Here is a 16,017-nt window from a genome sequence, read left to right as displayed (position 1 = left end):
GCAAGACAGCAGTTGGTTATCCTTCCAAATTTATTTGACTCATAAAATGTTCCTACATACTCTATTCCTCCTGAAATAGCCTCTCATGGTCATCCTTTAAACTTTCAGAGAAAATCTAGTCCCTCTCATCTCTCATGTTTAAACATGCACACACACACACACACACACACACACACACACACAAATACATACTGAATTTCATATTCACAGTCAGTTGCTATCTTTATCTCCTCTCACTTTCACAGCCACATATCAGGAAAGTTGTCAGTGTGAAGGTGTTGTCCCCATCTTCTTCCTTCTCACTTGTGCCTCATCCCACTGCAGTCTGACTTTCGATTCCCTTCTCAGGTGAAAATGCTCTTCCTCAGGACTTCCAAGCTGCTAAAGGCTAATGGAAAACTTCCACTTTCCATTTCTCTTGATTCCTCTTTAATATACAATGTAATTGGCTAATCTTTAATTTTTGATTCCACTGATAACATTCTCCTGATTTCCCACCCGCTTCACTGTCTTCCTCTCCACTCAATTTTAAATGTTTCATTTCCTCAAGGACTGATTCTGGGTCTTCAGTGCTTTCCACTCTACATACTCTCCCTCAGCGGACTCCTCCCACTAATGTGAATCAAACTGCCTCTTACTTGCCAATACCTCCTTAATTTTCAATTAGCTTCATGCCTCACTTCTGCACCCAAGGTACAAATATCTCAAATTGGATGTTTCATGACGACATTTTAAAAGGATCAGCTAACTAGCTCCTGTCTCACCTCAAACCTCCTGCTTTTTTTCTGTTGTCCCAAATTTTTGCTGCTCCTGAAAGAGCAACCGATGAAGGTCATTCTTCATATCTAAGTATTCCAAGCTCACACAGCCAAATACTTATCAAATACTGCTGGTTCTACCTCCAAATGTCTTACTAGCTTTCATTTATTTTTTCTATGTCTTGGCTGTCCACTAATCTGACCAACTACACTATAATCACTTACCCAGAAAATCCATCCTTCATAAGCTATTTCCCCACATCCATTCTTATCCTCACTTAAGCTACACTAGGTGAACACAGAGCATTTGCAAAGTCCAAATTAGGTCACATACTGATTTAAATGTTTTCAAAATCTCATCAGTGAAATTAAAAGTGTGAGTATTAACCCAAACTATACAGCCCTCCTAAACTGGGACAGGTCTTGCCTGGACAACCCTAACTTGGCCTTTCCCCCACCTCTTACTACCACACTCCTGTAAAACTAGGTTTCTTTCAGTTCTTCAGCTGCATAGTGCTTTTGTTTCTTTGCAGGGTCTATGTCTTTACCATGTCTACTGTCTCCCTACAGATAGTTAATATCTTTTCATCCTTCAGACCACAGAGAAAGCTTCCTTCATTTCTCCCACCCACAGATCCAGTGATGGGTAGTTGTTATTCATGCCCACAGAACCACACACTTTTCCTTTGTAATACTCAACACAACCATAATTAACTATTTTTGTATAACTATTGCTTAATGTCTCTGTGTGGCAAGATACTCCTTTAAGATATTAATTCATGTTTTTACCAAGTATTATCTGTTATGCTTTGGTTCTCCCACATCAGGCTATGAGACCATGAGACATTTGTTACCTAAAGAGAGGATTATTATAGTTGAAAAGCAGAAAAACATGGTCAAATTCTTACCTTTGGAGTTTTAAAATACAAGGCTTTTGAAGTACAATCTTCAGTCTTCTGCCCTCCTCCACCCAATCCCAATATCCTAAAAGATTAAAGATTCCAAGGGCACCAGGAAGAAGCTTAGTCAAAGGAACAAACCAGATTGATGGTGTTCTGCTATAAGTTGTGAAGAGAGTGAACAGGAGGACTTCTATCCCTCTCTGTGGGGAATCTGAGACCAAGGTCACCACTTCCCAAGAAGAGGCTGCAGGGGAGAAAAGCTTCAGAGTGTGTCCTCATATGGGCATAGCACAGGAGAAAACAGCTCCTGGTTGGGGAGCATTTAGGAAGAGGAGACAAATCCATCCCTTGATCCAATGAAAGATGTAGAAATAGATGAGAAAGACCTAAGACCAAGATCACCTCCAATGGGAGAGAAGAAATATCCACAGACAGCCACTAGGGCAGGTAAATATTAATACCATACAAATCTCCCTCCCAAAAGCTATAGTATATCATGAGCATCTAGTACTTATAGAAAACACTCCAGAAACAACTGAGACTTGTTCTCTAATACCTGGTAGAATACAAGTTTTAAATAGACAAGGTGACATTCAGAAAGTGGCTGTTCTAAACTTAAAAATAGAAGTTGAAACTCACTGCAGCTTAAATAGCATAATCTTCCCAAATTCCTATAGAATTCCAGGGGTCAGTAGCCTGATGCTGGCATGGCAGCTTCCTTCTCATCCAGGACCTAAGAGTGACTTCCATCTGAAGGTTTGTTTGTGATCTAAGACAGCTGTTGAGTTTTATGCTTAAAACATCAAAGGAGAAAAAGACAAGGGCCCATTTCTCTGTCCCCTCTCACAAAGTCTTCCAAGAAGTCCTGCCAATTTTCTCTTATCCCTTTGGCAACCTCTAGTTGATCACATACCTTAGATTCACAGACTTACTGTCTCCATCATACAAATATAAACTGTTAATGTAATCTGCTGAGGACTCATTTTGCTTGCTCTGAAATACAGCACATTTATATTAGGGATCCACAGCCAATTTGACTTGAAACAGTTAACTTTTAAAATTCAAGTTAAAATAATTAGTTCAATATAATTACCATAAATAAACAAATCTGGCATGAATAAAGATAAAGTTAATGTAAAATATATCTCTAAGGAAAGCCCTTTTTCTAAATACTTAAAAAATCCAGAAATATAAATTATTTTAAAAATTAAAGAGTTGCATTTGAATCAAGGTAAGTAATAATATTGTAATGGTAAAACTGATGGAAGTCTTTTTTATCTTTTGTTCACATATAAATTAATTGTGTGTAATATACTTTCACATGTAATTGCCCAATGTAAATATTAAAGATACCATACAGAAATACAGACTTTTTAAGAGACAAAATTTCACTTTTTCCAAATAGACAGTTTTAGTTGCTTTTAGTCATTGTCCCCTAACATATAATTTCATGGTTATTATATTCTAAAGTACAATCATATGTAAAATAACTGGACACTTAAAGCATGTATGACTTGGTTGCCCTTTTCTGGAAGAGCTGATTATTTTCCATGAGAATATTTTTTTCAAATGTTACACTGAAGACTATTGCTTTAGATAGCTAATAGGTAAATCAACTACCAGGAGAGAAGAATTGGAAATTAACTGAACATCTCTTTCCTACAACCTAGTCTTAAAATTCTTATGTAGATAGTGTCATCTGAAATCAGAATGAAATTTAAATTGTGAAAGTCTCTGAGATTCATGGATTACCTACAATTTTAATTTCATTTTTAGTACATATTAGTTGTACGAATTAATAGGTTTCACCTTGACATTATCATTCACACATGTATAGTACTTTAATCATGTCCACCCTCTTTCCACCCTCTCTTACCTCCCCCAACTATCTCATTCTCCCTCCAGTCCCTTTTCCCTCCCTAATAGTGTCTCTTCTAATTTCAAGTTATCTTTTGTTTTTTTTTATATAGTTTCCACATATGAGAAAAAACACACAATACTTGTCTTTCTGTGTCTGGCTTATTTCATTTATCCTGATGTCCTCCATTTCCACTCATTTTCTTGCAAATGACATAATTTCATTCTTCTTTTGGCTAAATAAAATACATACTGTTTTTACTGTCCAGTTTATTTCTAAATCTAATTAATAATTTGAAAGATCTACCAACATTATTTCCTTAACATAAAAAGAAAGAGAAGCGGGCTTGGTGATACTCATCTGTCCCACCACTTAGGAGGCAGAGAAGAGGATTGTAAGTTCAAAAACATCCTGGGCTACATAGCAGCACCTATCTCAAAAAATTAAAAAGAAAGAAAAATAAAAAAGAAGACAAAAATCAAGCAATGTAGGCAGTGCAAGGATGGCACTATGAAAATTAAATATTGCTGGGATAATAGGTTTAAAATATTTACAGTTATTCTCCAACGAATTTTCTATGTGATTATAGTCCAAAATGTCTCCTTAATGAAGTCAGGAAATACAAGAACTGAACAGCATTTTTAGATGAGGCTACTAGCATTCCCAATATCTGGGTATACAAACCTCACTTACTTTATTTAAGAATGGCCTTTCTCAATGGTAGAACATGATGATACAACTTGAATAAGGAACTCAAGTTATCACTATTTTGATTTACATGATGTTTCTTTGCAAAGCATCCTAAAAAATCACCACAAACGCGCAAGATTGTCTGGCCCAGAGATTACATGCCGACCATACCATGAAAAATGTGATTGCAGGTATAGCATGTGCTTGACAAGCCATGGAGCACCCGCTGGGCCTTGCTTCCTCCCCAGAAATTCCACCTGGGTTATAGTAAGGCATCCTTCCAAGGCAAAGAGTTCTTTTGGGCCACTAGAGAGTCAAGAGTTAGGGTTCCCTAAATCCATGTGTCCATGCAGACACAGCTGTGAGAAGGTATGAGTGGACACAGCTTGATATTTCCCCACAGGCTTGTTCTTTGGTATCCTTTAAGGCAACCCATTCCCACAACACAGTTTGCAGACTGCTACTCACTTTGACTTTACCATTGTTTTGGATGACAATATTTAGCTTCCCACAACTACTGGGAGCCCACTCTGGGCCTCTTTTAACCTTGGGTAATTTAAACCTATTTCCTTCCTTGCCTTCTTAAAAGGAGGCTTAATGGAATTTTGAATTTTTCCTATCACAAAAATTCTCAAGGTTTTTGTCAAAAGAGATTTGAAATACCACATAAAATGATGTACTCACATCCCTCACCACCACCTCCAAATAACTGAATTACATAAATAAAACATTACATAAGAAGTGCTTTGCTGCAATTTATGGGAAGTAAATTTAACAAGAGGGCTTATTGTAGGAAAATTCAACTTATCTTTTCCTGATCCTTTTATTCTATACAGGGAGAAAAATTTATGTCAGTTAAAAAAAATCTATTACTGCTTCTCATAACTGAATCCATTATTTTTCTACATGATCCATCAGGCTAAAAACAAGAATAATAGATTGCTTTGACAGAACCTTGAACATAAAAGTCTCCAAGAATCAAATACAGTAAGTTAAATGAGTTTCAGGTAGCATTAAAACAGGAAAGGATAACCTTCTTTTTATATTTCAAAACCAGATCTTACTAAAAAAATTATTGTTGTCAGCTACTACCAAAAGGCAAATTATATAGTAGTTGAATTTTGCACAATGAAATGGGAATATTTCAGTTCATTTGTACATACATCCAAGCAGAATTCAACCTGAAGAAATGAGTTCAGGAAAAGGAACTATTTCCCTTTAATTTGTGTCAACTGGTTATTTGTAACCCACTCCTTGATTTCATTAGAAAAGATGATTTTAAATACTAATTGAACTTATGCTATAACCACTCAACTGATTAAAAATATTAATGTTGACCTTATCTTACAAATATTTTTACTTCTACATGTGGTTCTATAATCCTTAGCTCCACATAACCCATTTTAGCTCAGGGTCTTCAAAACAATTTGTGTAAATATGCACACAGCTACTTGCCTAATATGAATATGGAGGTAGAAGGGAAAGATGGTAGGAAGGTACATACATACATACAGATGTGCACAGATTAATTAATTTCAGGTGATTTCATTAATGGACAACCATTCCGCAACTAGTCTCTAATTTTATTCAGAAAAAACAACCTTCCAATTTGTCTATAGGAAAGGAAATCACATTCCCAGCTTCAGTGTCAGATCTTCTAAGGTAATCAACACACAACATTCATATTAAGTGTGTTACTAGTCCAGAGCTGAACATGTGACTCAAGTTTACCTGAGCAGAAAACATAAGGATGATTTTCTTGAGGCCTAAGGGAGAGGTTTCCCACTTCTCTTGCAGATAAAGTGAAGGGCACAGGAGTTCCAGTTGCTATTGACAGCCACATGTGAGCATGAAAATGAGGATAATGTGATGGAGTGTTGGAAAGGGCTCTGGTCTTGGGTGACATCATTGAACTGCTAATGGTATTGTGCCTGGAGTCCTCCTGACCTCTTCTCAGTCAAAACAGAATAAATATGTTTACTGCTTATTTCTAGATATGCTCTTCTCTTTAAAAAAATAAAGATGAATGTACTCAAATATCCTGTTTTCTCATAGCTTCTTCATTCATATTGTTGTGCATCAGATCTTTGAATATATATTTGCCTTTGAAACCACCTTGGAAAAGTCTTGCTATTCACCCAATGAAGCAGAGAATTTGATAAACTATTGCTTCAGAAGATGATAACATTGTTACCAAGGTTAATGAAAATTTAAGGTAGTAAAAACCTTCTTGTCCTACCAGAAAAAATTTCAATTCATAGCCAAGTTCAGAAATTATTCCTAGCCCCTAGATCTGAAACAGAGCTTGACCTGCTTTATACTCAATTTTAAACTGGCCTATGTGCCAGTTTTTAAAAATTATATAGAGGCCATAGCAATCCTACCCTTCTCCTCTTCTTTTGCTAAACTACTTTAATACCTACTTCTGAGACCTTGCAGCTATTAGGTGTTTCTCGCATGTTTCTATACATAATAACTCATCAGCTTTGCAACCTGATTCTTAACATTAAGAGATTAAAACTAATGTAGATGATTCTCAGATGACACATACTGAGGTATAGAAAAATTCCATCATTTCCTTCTACAAAATGAGAAAGATTTTAATTCTTTTTCTCAACAGCTGCTTCATTTCTTTATGCAGAGGGAAAAATATGTGCAATTACTTCAAGTACAATCAAGTCATTTAACATGGCTTTGCCATCATTGTAGTTACAAGATATTTTAAAAGAGGGAAAAAAATTTCAATGCACAGGTCCTGCTGTGCAGCAAAGCAATCAAATTCCTTCATAATAACAGCCTGATGGGATTCAGCAATCTGAGGAATAATGAATAACCACTCTAATCAGTAAACAGGAAAATGCTACAACAGTCACTGAGTAAAAATTGACTATCATCTGTTGATTCTCTTGATCGCTATTTCAGACAATAAATAGAAATGTAAGTATCACTTAAAAAGAAAAATAACCTCATTTGATGTGTTTGATTTTACCAGGCAGTGAGAAGACGACATATCATTTTAGACTGTCCTGCAGTATTTTCCAGTCAATAAAATGTACATATTGTCATTTTTAGCCATATTTACCCTACCATCTGAATGTGTCAAGATAAACTGATTTTGCAGTTGGTTGATAACATTGTATTTCTGGATTGATTATGCAATTTTTTCTTTTTACTTCATTATTTACTCGTTTTTCAGTGTTCATCTTATGAAGTTATTTGTATCCGAATATGAAGATTCTGTTTCAAAGTAGTCCTCAAGCTTCCAGTGCAGTGTCTCAAATGTTGGTCTTTCCTTCGGCTCTGCATTCCAGCATTCCAACATGATGTTGTAGAACTGCTGTGGACAGTTAGATGGCTGTGGGAGTCTATAGTTTTGACCCAACAACTGGATTACTTGAGCACCTGTCATACCTAAAAATACAGAAATGGAACAAATGAACAAACAAAGAACAAGTGGAAGATCAGAGTCTTTGACTTATGGGCACTAATAATCTAGTTTACAAAGCAAATTGATATCCTTGGCAAAGCAATGAGATCTACCATACCCTCCCCAGGTTACAGAGATTTAGCTAAATCCTGCAGCAAGTCATGTCTATAAGACAGTAATTCAAGAGTAAAGGAGAAGGAAGCAATAAACCACCTCATTAATGCAAATTAGCGTCATCAAATTTTATCTATGAAGCTCCCACAGACACACGGTATGGTCAGTCTCAGAAGTCTGCCTCCGAGTCTGGGCAAAGCAGTTAAAGTCACACCTAAGTAAGTGACCTGAAGCAGAAAGGCCCACTTCAGAATTAATTACTCACCACTGTAAGGCATTTTGCCATAGGTAATGATTTCATAAAGAAGGATTCCAAATGACCACACATCGGACTTAATGCTGAATTTATTAGTACGAATGGCTTCAGGCGCAGTCCACTTTACTGGCAGCTTTATTTCGTGTTTAGACTCATAGATGTCTTCATTGTCTACCTGTTAATGCATTAAGGATTCAAGCCAAGTGAAAGCGATTTTTTTTTCTTGCTTCTCTCATTCATTTATGATCTGTTTCACATTAAATTTTAGAGGAAAATATTCCAGATGAGCTTAGATCAAATGATAATTACAGTAGCAAATCCTAAATTGGACACACAAGGCTGAAAAATCTTGGGAAATCATTAATAAAACATTGAGAACCTACTACATGCTAAGAATAAAACTGGAAGAAGCACTCTACTACATATAGGAAAAATTCATTTATGAGTATTTTGGCTTTACATGTGGTCTTCAGCAAATTAGAAAAAAAAAAGAAACCAAAGTCTATTTTTATTTACTGCTGGTATTGAAGAGCCACTGACTTTGATAATTGCCATGTAACTACTTGCTAATACTGAAAAGACAAATCCAAATGATTTAAATTAACACATCAACTCACTGGGGTTTTAATTAATTGACAAAAAAGAAGGATGATAAACGAGTTTATGAATATCAAAATGGAATCATTTGTTGTGTTTCATACCCCATGTCCATATTTTTAGGGTATAATGTGGAAATTTAAAATTAAATTCAGAGATAAATACCTCATATTATTGTCTTTTGGACTAATGTCATAAAATAGCATGGGGCTGGGGGATTTGCAAATCATTGGTTACTGAAGAATCTGGCAGCACATACATTAATCTGCAATAAGGTGAGCAAAAGCAGGTAGGATAACTGGAAAAGTATTCAGCTTTTGTAAGGAAAATACAGAAGGACAAATAAGAGCTACTGGTATTAATTTTAAAATAGACCATAAATCAACCACAAACTTAATTACGTATTTATCAATCTAGATGATCATTGTTTTCTCTGGTTATTTTTCCCTCCTTGATGAAGAAATAGGAATAGGCAAATGGTGTTTCTTTAAGGTCTTGCTTGGGTTACTTGAAGTGATCTCTGAACCACAGAACTTGGGAAAACATAGTTTTAAAGAATAATAATGAATCTATTGGTCCACTAGTCACTCATTTAAGCTATTCAAAAAGTAATTAAAACAAAATTAACTATACCTTAAAAACTCTTGCAAGTCCAAAATCCGCAACTTTATAGATATTATGTTCTCCAACTAGGACATTTCTGGCAGCTAAATCTCTGTGGATATAGTTCTGGGACTCCAGATAGGCCATTCCAGAGGCAACCTGTGCTGCCATATCTACCTGTTGAGTCAGATGGATTTTTGAACCAGCATCATCTAAGTAATAAGAGAAAACAAGAGATTTACTTTGGAAAATATTTGAATTACTGAAGTGAATTCTGGGGAGGTTTGTTGTTTGGTGGGCAGTACTGGGGTTTGAACTCAGGGCTTTGCACTTGCAAAGCAGACATCCTACCACAAGAGCCACACCTCTAGTCCATTTTGCTCTGGTAATTTTGGAGATGGGGGTCTTATAAACTATTGTCTCAGGGCTGTGCTTAAACCATGATCCTTCCAATCTCAGCCTTCCAAGTAACTAGGATTACAGGTGTAAGCCACAGGAGCCCTGCAAATTCTGGGAACTTTGATGAATGACACTGATCTGCTGAGAAAGGAGCAAAGGTATGACATGATTCAAGCACAGCTACAATTTTCTGAAAAAGTCCAGTAATTGCTGTTTTTCAGTATCACATATCACTAACTCATCCCTTCAGGGAAATTGTCAGTTTGGTGCTTCTGGATCTCTTTTAAACATTACATAGACTGTTTTATTCATTGGACCTATAATGTGGTCCATTCCACATGGCTAAGCCAACAGAAAGTTTTCATTCTTTCACCAGATTTTTCTTAAAAACTATCTCACTGCTAAAAATGAAGAATACATCAGTCATTATAAAATGTATTTATTGCATTTACACCAACAATCTTAAAACATTTTTATTTTCCTTTCTTAACCTGTTATTTTTATTTTATTTATTTATTTTAATCATATGTGCATACACAATGTTTGGGTCATTTCTCTCCCCCACCCCAGCCTCCTCTCTCTCCCCGCCACCCCCTCGCTACCCGGCAGAAACTATTTTGCCCTTATCTCTAATTTTGTTATGGAGAGAGTATAAACAATAATAGGAAGGACCAAGGGTTTTTGCTAGTTGAGATAAGGATAGCTATACAGGGAGTTGACTCACATTGCTTTCCTGTGCATTTTTGTTACCTTCTAGGTTAATTCTTCTTGATCTAATCTTTTCTCTAGTTCCTGTCCCCTTCTCCTATTGGCCTCAGTTGCTTTAAAGTATCTGCTTTAGTTTCTCTGCGTTGAGGGCAGCACATGCTATCTGGTTTTTTAGGTGTCTTACCTATTCTCACCCCTCCCTTGTGTGCTCTCACTTTTGTGCTCAAAGTCCAATCCCCTTGTTGTGTTTGCCCTTGATCTAATGTCCACATATGAGGGAGAACATACGATTTTTGGTCTTTTGGGACAGGCTGACCTCACTCAGAATGATGTTCTCCAATTCCATCTATTTACCAGCGAATAATAACATTTCGTTCTTCTTCATGGCTGCATAGAATTCTATTGTGTATAGATACCACATTTTCTTGATCCATTCATCAGTGGTGGGGCATCTTGGCTGTTTCCATAACTTGGCTATTGTGAATAGTGCCGCAATAAACATGGGTGTGCAGGTGCCTCTGGAGTAACATGTGTCAGTCTTTTGGGTATATCCCCAAGAGTGGTATTGCTGGATCATATGGTAGATCAATGTTTAGCTTTTTAAGTAGCCTCCAAATTTTTTTTCCAGAATGGTTATACTAGTTTACATTCCCACCAGCAGTGTAAGAGGGTTCCTTTTTCCCCACATCCTCGCCAACACTTGTTGTTAGTGGGTGTTGCTAATAATGGCTATTCTAACAGGGGTGAGGTGGAATCTCAGTGTGGTTTTAATTTGCATTTCCTTTATTGCTAGAGGTGGTGAGCATTTTTTCATGTGTTTTTTGGTCATTTGAATTTCTTGAGAAATTTCTGTTTAGTTCACTTGCCCATTTCTTTATTGGTTCATTAATTTTGGGAGAATTTAGTTTTTTAAGTTCCCTATATATTCTGGCTATCAGTCCTTTGTATGATGTGTAGCTGGCAAATATTTTCTCCCAGTTTAGAGACCATTTCTTTTGTGGAGCAGAAGCTTTTCAGTTTTATGAAGTTCCATTTATCTATGCTATTTTTTAGTTGCTGTGCTGCTGGAGTTCCACTGAGAAAGTTCTTACTTACACCTATTAATTCTAGAGTATTTTCTACTCTTTCCTATATCAACTTTAGAGTTTGGGGTCTGATATTAAGATCCTTGATCCATTTTGAGTTAATATTGGTATAGGGTGATATACATGGATATAGTTTCAGTTTTTTGCAGACTGCTAACCAGTTTTCCCACCAGTTTTTGTTGAAGAAGCTGTCTTTTCTCCATTGTATATTTTTAGCACCTTTGTCAAAGATAAATTGGTTATAGTTGTGTGGCTTCATATCCGGGTCCTCTATTCTGTTCCACTGGTCTTCATGTCTGTTTTTGTGCCAGTACCATGCTGTTTTTATTGTTATTGCTTTGTAATATAGTTTGAAGTCATGTATTGTGATACCTCCAGCATTGTTCTTTTGACTGAGTATTGCCTTTAACCTGTTATTTTTAGAACAGGTTGCTCATCTCTCTACCCATAGGCATGTCTTAAACAGGCGACCTTTCACTACTGCTTATTCTGTATAACTAAGTACAGGAATTTTATGTAGTAAAATCAGTTTGATCTTCAGTAGAAGGGGTCAGTCCTATTTTGTGGTGAATTTATGAAATGGAGTAAATCATCCCTGGGTAATATTATTCTTCTATAATGTCAATAGGTATCTTCAGATTTTTGGAGAATAAAAAAACTTTAACATAAGTCCAAGCTATTATTATTCCTATTTTAGAAGTCAAATATTATTACAATGTCTGTTGTTGGTCTTATGGTGCAGCATGAGGTTTTTCAAGACAGAAGTTACGACTTGAGGGGCAGCTATAGTAGTGGAGTTGTAATACTGATTGGAAGCCAGAGTTGAGATCAAGGCTATGCCTCATATTTTTTGTGACCCTGGGCAAAATGCTTAATGCCCCCCATGCCTCTGTTTCTTCATCTGTATAGTGATAATGCTAACTAGGTTACAGTATTAGTTGTTAAGATGAAGTCCAAATGAATTAATACATAAAGCACTTAAAGCAATCCCTGGTACCTGGAAAGAATTCAATAGATCCTAGCTGTTAATATCCAAATTGAAACAGTTCAAGACTTGTTAAACTAGAGATGCATATGAAATATCCATGTGGAAACAACAAAAAGGCAAGCCTATAGATCTGGAGCTCACATGAGAGTATGCAGCTAAAGTTATAGATTTAATGATCATAGTTTAAGAGTGGGAGTTAAAACATTAAAATTAGAGTGGATTCCCAGGAAGTAACAAATTCATGAGAAGCACCAACATTTTGGGTAGGCAGAGGAAGATAGAACTACAAGAAAACTGAGAGCAATCTGCCAGAAAAATTAGTGAAGAGACTGTTTTAACAAATCAAATATTTTAAGAAAGAAAAAATTGCCAGAATTGTCAAATTCCACAAGTAAATTTAGTAAGATAAGATTAATAGGTATTCATTAAATATAATAAGGAGGGAATCATTGTTGACCATGGTGACAAGAAAAGAAGTTTTTTAATTATCATATTACTGTTGTCCTGGAGGTACATTGTGACATTTACAAAAATCCTTACAATATATCATAGTTAAATTCACCCCTCCAACAGTCTCCTTTATCTTCCCATTCTTAAAATAGTTTCACCATGTCTTATTTTTCCATTTTCATACATGAGTACATACTATTTCCACCATATTCCCCCTTCTACATCTTTTCCTTATATCCTCCCCCTTCCCACTGACACCAAACCCCAGACAGGACCTGTTTTAGTTTCCTGTCCTCTGTTTTTTAAAAGATATCTATACAGGGTAATTTTACTAAAGATGGTGTACAAAGGATTGAAAGCTAAACAGGAGTTGAGGTTACAGATGGCAAGAGGAGATGGCAAATTCCAAAACTCTCATCAAAAAGAGATGACAACATGGATCTGGTAGAGGTATAATGTCAAAGGAAAGCAACAACCACAAAATGCAGGAGAGTGAAGATTTGTGACTGGTAAAGTATTCAGAGGGTTCTGGGGTGCTGGACCTGTTCCAATTCTTGGTTTGGGCAGTGCCTGCCCAGTTATATTCACTTTATAATTACATTTTAAACTATACTACATCGTGCATGTACTTCTTACATACATGCTCTTTTCCAATAACAAATGCAAGAGTTAAAGGAATTTTTAAATGAAAAAGTGTTCAGCACAGGTGTGTGTTTTTGTATGTGTGTGTGATTGTGTGTACACATATATATTTTTTAAGGTAAGCAGCATACTTAAGATGTGAGACAAAACTAAAAAACATTCATCAGTCCTTTTTGTTCTTTTTTTGGTGTGTGTATGGGTGGGGAGGGGTTACTGGAGATGGAACCCAGTCTTGAACATGCTAAGCCAGCAATTTTGTTTGTTTGTGACACTGGGGTTTGAACTCAGGGTTTCACGCCGGCTAGGCAGATGCTCTTACCACTTGATCCACTCTACCAGCCCTTTCTTTTGATGGGTTTTTTCAAGATAAGTGCCTGGTGCTGGTTTTGAACTGAGATCCACCTATCTCTGCCCCCGAGTAGCAAGGATTATAGGCATAAACCACCAGCACCAGCTTTTTACCACTTAGCTACAATCTCCAACCTTGGTTTTTTGAGACAGGGTCTTAACTCACTATTGTAGCTCAGGCTGACTTGAACTTGCTATGTAACCCAGACTGGTCTCAAACTCACACCACCATGCCCATCTTCCTTTTGTCCTTTACATCTTTTTGTCCTGGAACTCACAGAAAGCTACACTTCTCATCTCCCTTTATAGTTAAATCAGACCAGGTCATTAGTTATGAGCAATACAATGTATATAGAAATTAAATATATTACTTACATGCTTTGCCCTTAAAATCTACATATCTCTGTAACTAGAGGAATGAATTTCAAAATGGTAGAGCTGCCTGATGGAAAAAGTATAAATCCTCATAGAAAGCCACCTAAGAGCAGTCTAACCCATCTCAAAAATGATGACTCTTATGTGTTAAATCACAGAGTGTTCTAGATTGTATGTTATAGCAATTAACATTAATTATTTAGTCTAAAACAAGATGTAAGCATGAAGGTAAACTACAACTCAGTGTGCAGCATAATTGCAAAACATTGCTGCTCTGATGACAAATTAGAACTGCCTTTTGATAAGAAATTTACTAAGAAAAGAAATATATGAAAATTAAGACAAGCTGATGACTAAACATAAGCTATATGATACACAGTTTCTAAAATGGCTTTCATTCATCCCTTCCTCCTGGTACCAATTCCCTTCCAAAAACTTCTTCCATTGGACTGGTCTGGTCCCAGTGACTCACATTTAACAAATAGAATAAGGCAAAAGTATAGGATCTAGACAGTAATCACTTCTAAGATTAAGTTATAAAACACTGTGACTTAATCTTACTTACTGATGCTCTCCACTGTATTTCTTTCTCACTTGTCCATGCTAATGAAGCAAGTTGCCATGTTTCAAGTTGCCCTGTGTAGCAAGAAACACAGGGCATACTCCAGTGAGGGACTGACTTCCTCAATCCAACAGCCCAAGAGAAATCAGCTCCTGCTAGTAATCATGAGTTTGGAAGTGGATCAACCTCAAGTAGGGTCCTCATAACTGGGGCACATACCAACACTTTGTTTATAATCTCATGAGACCGTGGGCTATAATACACAGCTAAGTTGCACCTGGATCCCTGACCATAGCCACAGTGAGATAACAAATGCTTACTGCTTTAAGCTATTAGGCATTGGGATAATACGTTGTATAACAATAGACAACTAATTTAGGTTGATGTTAGAAAAATAACATCAGTGCTATACATGAGATTAAGAGTGTGAACTATGGAGCCCAATTTCCACCTCGGATAAGCCATTTAAACGCACTATACCTCAGTTTCTGTAAAATGAGTATAATAATAATAATAATACTTGCCTCATAAGGTATCTAGAAAAATGAACTACGTTAATATTTGTAACTGACTTAGTGATATGCCTGTGGTGTAGTATTACAATGTTTTTAAGAAACAGTAATTACATATATATGTGATCCTCTCCCACCACTGTCCCAGATGATTTATTTCTATTAATACTCAGGACAACTGTATGAAGTATTATTTATTATTTTCCCTATATCACAGGGTTTTCTACATCACACATAAATTTGTAATAATATGTGGAATACAGATTCAGATCCAGGTATTTTTTTTATGAATTTTATTAATGATAATATAATTGTTTTTTTTCCTTTTTCTTTTATTTTTCATATGTGCATACAAGGCTTGGTTCATTTCTCCCCCCTGCCCCCACCCCCTCCCTTACCACCCACTCCGCCCCCTTCCTCTCCCTGCCCCCTCAATACCCAGCAGAAACTATTTTGCCCTTATTTCTAATTTTGTTGTAGAGAGAGTATAAGCAATAACAGGAAGGGACAAGGGTTTTTGCTGGTTGAGATAAGGATAGCTATACAGGGCATTGAATCACATTGATTTCCTGTGCGTGGGTGTTACCTTCTAGGTTAATTCTTTTTGATCTCACCTTTTCTCTAGTACCTGTTCCCCTTTTCCTATTGGCCTCAGTTGTTTTTAAGGTATCTGCTTTAGTTTCTCTGCGTTGAGGGCAACAAATGCTAGCTAATTTTTTAGGTGTCTTACCTATCCTCACCCC

At 36.4% G+C, this 16,017-nt stretch overlaps 1 protein-coding gene across 3 annotated transcripts in view; it reads right to left on the bottom strand.

Moving 5' to 3' along the window:
- Nucleotides 1–5,770: 5,770 nt before the first annotated feature.
- Nucleotides 5,771–16,017, bottom strand: part of Frk (fyn related Src family tyrosine kinase) — a 93,916-nt gene continuing 83,669 nt past the window's right edge. For all 3 annotated transcript variants that reach the window (XM_074076145.1, XM_074076142.1, XM_074076152.1), the window contains exons 7-9: nt 9,236–9,417; nt 8,015–8,180; nt 5,771–7,619 (exon numbers count right to left, since the gene is read on the bottom strand). In XM_074076145.1, coding sequence (XP_073932246.1) covers nt 7,408–7,619; nt 8,015–8,180; nt 9,236–9,417 — 560 coding nt within the window. In that variant the 3' untranslated portion in view covers nt 5,771–7,407. The remainder of the gene's footprint in view (nt 7,620–8,014; nt 8,181–9,235; nt 9,418–16,017) is intronic.

The sequence above is a fragment of the Castor canadensis genome, chromosome 1, assembly GCF_047511655.1.
Source record: "Castor canadensis chromosome 1, mCasCan1.hap1v2, whole genome shotgun sequence".
Taxonomy (NCBI): Eukaryota; Metazoa; Chordata; class Mammalia; order Rodentia; family Castoridae; genus Castor; species Castor canadensis.
This window is presented reverse-complemented; position numbering and strand designations above follow the sequence as displayed.